Source organism: Equus quagga, chromosome 5 (genome assembly GCF_021613505.1).
Source record: "Equus quagga isolate Etosha38 chromosome 5, UCLA_HA_Equagga_1.0, whole genome shotgun sequence".
NCBI lineage: Eukaryota > Metazoa > Chordata > Mammalia > Perissodactyla > Equidae > Equus > Equus quagga.
Window position 1 is genome coordinate 123,768,347 of NC_060271.1, and position 7,491 is coordinate 123,775,837.

General features: G+C 57.6%; 1 protein-coding gene across 1 annotated transcript; it reads left to right on the forward strand.

Annotated features, from left to right (window-relative positions):
- Window positions 1–988: 988 nt before the first annotated feature.
- On the forward strand, window positions 989–7,491 carry OSR1 (odd-skipped related transcription factor 1). Its single transcript, XM_046660263.1, has 3 exons — window positions 989–1,262; window positions 5,767–6,466; window positions 7,222–7,491. The coding sequence occupies exons 2-3, from the start codon at window positions 5,799–5,801 to the stop codon at window positions 7,355–7,357; spliced, it is 804 nt and encodes a 267-aa protein (XP_046516219.1). The 5' UTR covers window positions 989–1,262; window positions 5,767–5,798; the 3' UTR covers window positions 7,358–7,491.

The following is a 7,491-nucleotide window of genomic DNA, read 5'->3' on the forward strand; positions in this document are numbered from 1 at the left end:
GTGAATCTGGACCTACCCGAGCCTGGAAACCAGCCCATCCTCCCCACTCCATGGCTGGGTGTTCCAGAGAGGTGGAAGGGAGGGGTCAGGGCTGGGGTCAGCTGGAGGTCAGCTCCTAGAGCAAAGCAGTCAAGAGGGCACTGGGACTCTCCCTAAGGCGTCGTAAACAGTGAAGACAGAATTTCTCACAGCCGGACCCCTGGCCGCTTTTAGATCCCAAACTCCACCTGAAGAACTTTGCAGCTTGTCTCGCGTGCCTGTGCTGCAAGCTCTCCAAACTCCCATGTATCCTCCCCAAATAAATGAATATGTGATTAGAGGGTGCGGCTGTGTTAGGGTGGGATCCCAGAAGGTTCTGGGTCCTAGGCAAATAACTTTCTTGACCTCCTTCCCTTCTGATCTTTCTACGGAACTCCATAACCCAGGGTCTGGGGTCAGCCATGGGCATTTGGTCTGGGTTACCGCCCTGGCGCTGAGCACGTCCAGGGGCGGCTCCGCACCCAGGGCCCGCCGTCTCTGGGAAGGGATTCTGGGAGAAGAGGCGACTCTGCCAGGGACGGAGTGCGCTGTTGCCAAGACTGTGGCGGGGGGATGCCGCTGCAACCCCCTCACCCGGCACAGGCTGTGTCTTAGGCGCGCAGGAATAGGACCTCGAAACGCGCGGTTAGTCTGTTCTCATCTGCTAGGGGCTGTTTGCTCTAGTGCGCAGGGGTGCCGTCGTGGGCCTAACAACGCAAAAAGGGTCGCACGGGACTGAAGAGCAGGGGATGCAGGTTCCGCGAGGCCCGGGCCAAGCTAGCACAGCTGCCCAAGTCGGCTGCCCGGGTCAGCAAAACTTTCTCTCTCAGTGCGCAGGCGCAGGGCCGTGTTGGGGGGCAGGGGAGGGAGGGGAGGAATCCTGAGGCAAGGAGAGGGAGGGGGAGGGAGGGGGGAGGGAGGGTGGTGGATTAAAATAAGTAGGCGGCTCGGTGCTAAGGGATGAGTGAGTCGGAGCTCAGTCTCTCCCCAACACGTTCTGAGCCGCTCCCCGTTCAAACCCAACCAGGGAGCCGCGAACGAGGCTCACCATCCCCCGGCCGGCAGGACTCCGCGGCCGCTGAGCGCTCCCGCGTGTCGGGCGCTTGGAGTCCCCGCAGCCCGAGAGGGGCCCGGACTCTCGAGCTCCGGGGGGTGCCTGTGGAATCCAGCGCCTCGGGCTTCCCGGGTCCCCAGCAGCGGGAGCCCCAGAGAGGCACTCAGCCCCGGGACCACCGCGGAACAAGGTAACTGCAGCCCTGGGCGCCTGGCTCGGAGAGGGGAATGCGGGCAGGACTCCCGGGTTCCCTGTCATAGCGCGGCGGGTGCCTCCTCTCTCTCAATGTCCCAAAAGGAAGCTCCTCTTGCCAAACGAAGGCTGCGGGACTTTTGTGAAAGTGAGAGCAGCTGCAGCCCCAGGTGGTGGGGGGTGCTGGCTCAGGGACTTCCCGCGCGGGGTCCTCGGCCTCTGACCTCCCGGGAATGAGGGGGCGGGCTTCCACTGCTGCCTCTAGCGGGGCCGGGCTCCTTGGGATCCGGGGCGAGGTGCCCGGGGACTTCGGAAGTCAGGCTCTGGGCCCCCTCTAAGAAACCGGAGCAACTTCATCGGGCACAAACTTTCCCGAGACGCGCGCCTGGCTCAACCTGACCTCCCTTAGCTGACGAAGAAGGAGGAGAGAGTGGATGGATGGCCACGGCGGCGGCAGACCGCGCCAGGGACAGGTGCATCCCCAGCGGGTCGCGGGTCGCGCTTTCGTGTGAGTGTGTCTTTTGCGGAGTTGTGCTCAGGTATGAAGCCGGCTCGACCTGTGAGCGCGGGGCCGCCTGCCTGACCCCGCCTCGCACTTGCGTTCTGATTTCGGGTTGTTGTCTATAGGGTGATTGCTCTGGTGTGGTCAAGGCCTGGGGTGTAGTCCGCAACGGTCCGGGTGCAGGGAAGCATGCTGGGTGCGCGAGCACTGCTTTCCAATTTGAGACCCGCACGCTGGAGTAGCAGTAGCGGAAACACTATGGAACTGCGGATGTCTCCGTTTTGGGTTTGGGGCTTGGAAGGGAAAGATTCGTTTGCTTCCGTGACTGTCCCCTGACCCAGACTTCAGGAGAGGTGGGAGCCCGAGGAGAGAGAGCAAGAGGTGAGGGGCTGCGTTTTGAACTAATTTCTTCCCCAAAATGTCTCTGATAAGAATGAAAACCCACATCCAGTCGTTTTTCAGCAGCTCGGGCAGCAGCGAAGTAGGCTCTCGGAGTGTAAAGTGGCTGCCAGGGTTTCTTTGTTGCCACAATTTGGTAAATTTCACCCGGGCTTAGAGCTGCGCGCTGGCTCTTGGGAACAGAAACCACGTGCGAAGCTAGTTAGTCTCCCAGGTTCACGGCCTCCTAGAGAAGAGAAGGGCTGGCAGGGACCGGGGGCGGCTAGTGGGTAGATGTTCTCTCCGAGGCTCCTCGAAGTAATTGCGGTTTCACTACGGTTGGGGAGCAGATCGCTAAGGACGCGGGGGGCGTTTAAGTGTAACTGGATGGCCGCCTAGCCGAAGGGTTCGTTGATCTCGTTCGTTGGGAGAATTCAGCAGAAGTATTCAGTGCTGGTCAGTCTTCTGCCGGGGGTCCGGATTCCTGTCACCACTCGTGTTGGGTGTTCGATGTCAGGGATGATTTTCTGAGGCTGCTGATGGGCTCCTCCAGGCGCAAGCTTGGGGAGCTCACTCCGTCCTCATTAATGCAAGCAGTTAACTCGCTCACGCTCAATTAGCCCCGAATAAACCACTTTAATAGACTCTGCACACTTCATTAATGCCTGGCATAGGGCTGGCGGCAGACCGGGGATTGGCGCTCCACTGCGCGAGGGAAGCAGTCCAGGCACCTCGCAGGGATCCCGGCTTCTAAGCGCTAATTGCATCTTCTGAGCGTAGTCGGGACCCTTACCCGCACCTCCCAGGTCCCGAGGCCCACCTTCCTTGCCGAGCGGATGCCTGCCCTGGGGAGAGGTGTTCCCTCTCTTGTTTAAAGATCTAAAGCGTTCACGCTGGGGGTCCGGGGTCAGGGCAAGCGGACCCGCGGGGTTGGGCGTTCGCTCATCCTCTCCGGCTGGAAAGGCGAGTGTGAAGCTGTGTTTTTCTCTTAGCTGACTGCCTAAAAGCGGATCATGCATTCGGCCCATTCTTGGTACTAATGTAAAGAACCACGTTTCGAACGAATTTCGTCCCCGGGAAAGTCGTTGGCTAGAGCGTGGGGAGCCCTGGCCTCGGAATGCGGCAGAAAATAAGAAAGTGAGTGCGCCGCTGAGGAAAATAAATTGAGTGTTGGGGGAAACAAGATCGGGCAGATAGCCCGGAAAGGCAGGCTCCTAAGAGCAGTGATGGCTGCAGGCACCCCCTCCCCACGCCGAGCCTAAAGTCTTCTCCGCTCCTGGGGGTAGGCGAAGAAAGGCCAGGTTAGTATGCGTGGTTGGTGGGTTCTCCCACCCGGGCACCGAGCGGGCTCCAGCCTGTGTGCAGCCCGAAGTCCCGCCGCCAGCACCGCTCGCTTGGCCGGGGATTGGCCGAGCACCGACAGGAACAAGCAGAGGCCCCGGCGGCGCCCGGCTGGCCCCGGGGAGCCGGAGATAAGGATCTGATTTCCAGCTCCCGGAGGGGAAGAAGAGGTGACAGCAAATCAAAGAGCGCTCACCTCGCCTAAGTCTGGGCCGACCTTTGAAGTTGGCAATCTTCTCTTCTTTCTCCCCTCTCTCTCCTCCCCAACCCAAACCAGTGCCTGCTTTCTCTCTGGCCCAATCCGTATTTTGCTTCGCCGTGTCTCAGGGCTCTAGGAAGGTCTGCGTTCGTCCCCGGCAGGACCCGTAATCCAAGCAGTAGAGAAGACCGCTGCAGAGGCCATGGCTCTGCTGGCAGGGCCCGTGCTGCTGCTCCAGGGGCGCGATCGCTACAGATTTGTACCACCTTTAGCCCCGAGGCGGAATTAATTGCTGCGGTCCGACTCGGTTTTCCTTCGATTGCTAATCTAACCTGCGCATGCAAATCTCTGCTGGCTCTTGGCGGTTTGCATCCCCCACCCCCAGCAGAGCTACTTTCCTTATGGCCCCCTACACAGCAAGTGACCTTCCTGCCAGCATTCAGGGAAAAGGATTTCTGGGTCCAGATTGTCCTCACTCCTTTCCAGGACATGGGCCACACTTCCCCGCCATTAGAAGCTTTGCTGTGGTGGAGGCATCAGAGTCTAGGCCTGAGCCTTGCAGGCTTGGGCTTAGGGTAAGCTAGGCTGGAGAAACATCCTGCTTAGGTGTCCGTGTGCGCATTGAAGGAGGGAGCAGAGCAGGGGCCTGCCCAGCCCAGGGACAGGGACTTACCGCAGGTTAGAGGAGAGATCTGAGGAAGAGGAGAGGAATGAGGGGAAAAGGAAGAAGCGGTAACAGAGGATTGAGAAGAGCAAGGGAGAAGGGCCCCCCAAGGCCCCTGCTCCTGCACGGACTTCTTGAGTAGCCCTCAGCTCAGAGCGGGAGGGAGTAGGGAACTTGAGCTGCCCAAGGCCCACTGTGTACTTTCGGCTTTCCTGCTCCCTTTTTGTTCCTCCACTGGACAGACCTGAGCGTCTGGGAGGGGCAGAGATGAAAGGCCTCTCAGCAGAGCCCAGACCCATCCAAGGAGACTGGGGAGACTGGAGACCTTGCCCAAGGAGGCCAACAGATACCAGCCTGCTAGTCACTTCAGCATGGCTTCCCTTGCAGTTGGAGGGTGCACAGACCAAAGCGGCTGAGGCCCACGGCTCAGTGCTCTTGCCCATAGGCACACCCCCCCTCTCAAGCTCTCCTCACTCACAAACATCCTGAGAGCCCAGAGACCCTGCCCCGTTCCTATGAGGGGAGGGGGGCAGCACTGAAGCTCCCTTGCATGCAACTGCAGGTGTCCTCGCTGAAACGAAGGTGATCCCCAAGAACGCTGGTAGGGAGTCAGTCCACAAGCAGCTGCACAGGATGGTGTCAAAAGGTGCATTAATAGTGAGGCAGAAAAGCAAATTTGAGAGTTTTGAGGAGAAAGATGACACAGCTTCTAGAAGCCAAATTGAAGGTCAGCTAGTAGAGCTTAATGCGCAGGAGCCAGGAGACGTGTGGATTTGTGTCATTTGTATGTGTGTAGTCTGTCTGTGAGGCTCTCCGTGGGTGCTGTGTGATCCCAACTGTGTGTGTGTGGGCACGCGTGCACACGCTGGTCCCTGTATTTTGTTTTGGAGCACAACACTGGTCATCCCAGTTTATCTTTGCACTTTGTTATCAACTCCACTTCAGAATGTGGGAATCTGTGTTTCTTTGTCAGTGTGTATTTCTGTGTTTATCTGCACATGAATGTGCAAGTGTGCATACGAGGTCTTGTTGTCTTTTCAGGAGAGTGTAATTCCGTGTGGACTCTGGCTTGGGAGGATGTAGGTTTCTACACACCACTTCCCCTGCGCCTCTGCCTTTCTCAGTGTCCTGCGCACCATAGGCCCTCATTTTAAATTGGTTGCATTGCACAGGATTTAGTTTCCTGATGATTTCTGTATCAAGTTGTGTGTCTCTGCCAGAGGCCACTTGGAGGGAACCCTCGGATCAGAGAGGGTTCCAGTCTTTTCTCTGAGGGCAGTGGGTTCCAGGGGTAGGGTCTTAGACTCCCAGCTCCTGCCCAGGGGGAAATAGAGGGTGTGGCTGGGCTGGAATTCAGGAGGAGGATACCTGCTCTGAATTTCTCTTTTCCTCTCCCGGTTCCCTTCTTTTCTGTGCAGATCGAGACTGAGAACCCACTGCAACTACCAAAATGGGCAGCAAAACCTTGCCAGCACCAGTGCCCATACATCCATCCCTTCAGCTCACCAACTATTCCTTCCTTCAGGCAGTGAATGGCCTGCCCACAGTGCCCTCGGACCACCTGCCCAACCTGTATGGTTTCAGTGCGCTGCACGCTGTGCACCTGCACCAGTGGACGCTGGGCTACCCCGCCATGCATTTGCCACGCTCTTCTTTCTCCAAAGTGCCCGGTGCAGTGTCCAGCCTGGTGGATGCACGCTTCCAGCTTCCTGCCTTTCCCTGGTTCCCTCACGTCATCCAGCCCAAGCCAGAGATCACTGCAGGAGGCAGCGGCCCCTCGGCACTCAAGACCAAGCCGCGCTTTGATTTTGCCAACTTGGCCTTGGCCGCCACGCAAGAAGATCCATCCAAGCTTGGCCGGGGGGAGGGTCCTGGCTCCCCTGCTGGTGGGCTGGGTGCCCTCCTGGATGTGACCAAGCTATCCCCAGAAAAGAAGCCCACGAGGGGACGTCTGCCTTCCAAGACCAAGAAAGAGTTTGTCTGCAAGTTCTGTGGCCGCCACTTCACTAAGTCCTACAACCTACTTATCCATGAGCGGACGCACACCGACGAGCGGCCCTACACCTGTGACATCTGCCACAAAGCCTTCCGGAGGCAAGACCACCTACGGGACCACAGGTGCAGCACCAAGAGAGAGCTGTCTGTCTGCCTCTGTCTTCCTCATCCTCCTCCCTAATGAGGAGGTTCATGAGACTCCCCTACCTGGTCCAAGCCTCCTAGCTTCTGGGCATTTCCTAAAATCTAGAAGGAATCCATAGAAGGCTCAGGGACAGGTTCTTGAGAACATGGGTGGAGAGAACATGAGGATGAATACGACCTAAGACTAAGTCAGGGCTCCATGAGCTCCAGACAGGCGAGCATAGCTTCCTCATGCCTTCCTCCATTGACAGCGCTGTCCAATACAAGTTCCTGGGACCATGGAAAGTGTTACACGTGACAATCGAGCGCTTGAAATGTACAACTAGTGTGACTGAGAAACTAACTTTTTAGTTTTATTTAATTTTAATAACCACATGTTTAATAACCAGGCTACTGTCTTGGACTGTGCAGCTCCAGCACATTGTCCCACCGCAGGTCCCCTTCCTCACCTTTAGTGTTTACCCAGGTCTTACAAGGAGACAGTGCTGGCCCCTCCTCAGCAAGGCAGGCAGCAGGTCTAGCTGGACCTATTTGCAGATCAGACGTTGCCCAAGCCTCTTCTTCACCTCTCTGCACTAGCCACAAACTCAGCACTTTCTCGCCCCACACTAGGTACCCCACAGCCCCCTTTCTTTTGAGGGCAAGCGCCTCACAGCAGTGGGAGGGGACCTCGGGCAACTGTTTCTAACATTGCATCACTCTGTTAAGGATTAATTCTCTGTTTTTGCTCTCAGATATATTCACTCCAAAGAGAAGCCTTTCAAGTGTCAAGAGTGTGGGAAAGGATTCTGCCAGTCCAGGACTCTCGCTGTCCACAAGACGCTACACTCACAGGTGAAGGAGCTCAAAACCTCCAAGATCAAATGCTAAACAGAGCCTCTGGGTCGCCAGGACCCTGGGTCATGCCGCCCCCTCCTCCAGAGGGACCAGAAGCCGACGGCGAATCTGGCGGGCAGCGGGAGGGGCTCCCGGGACCTTTCCCCATCCCACACGTGTCCCCTGGG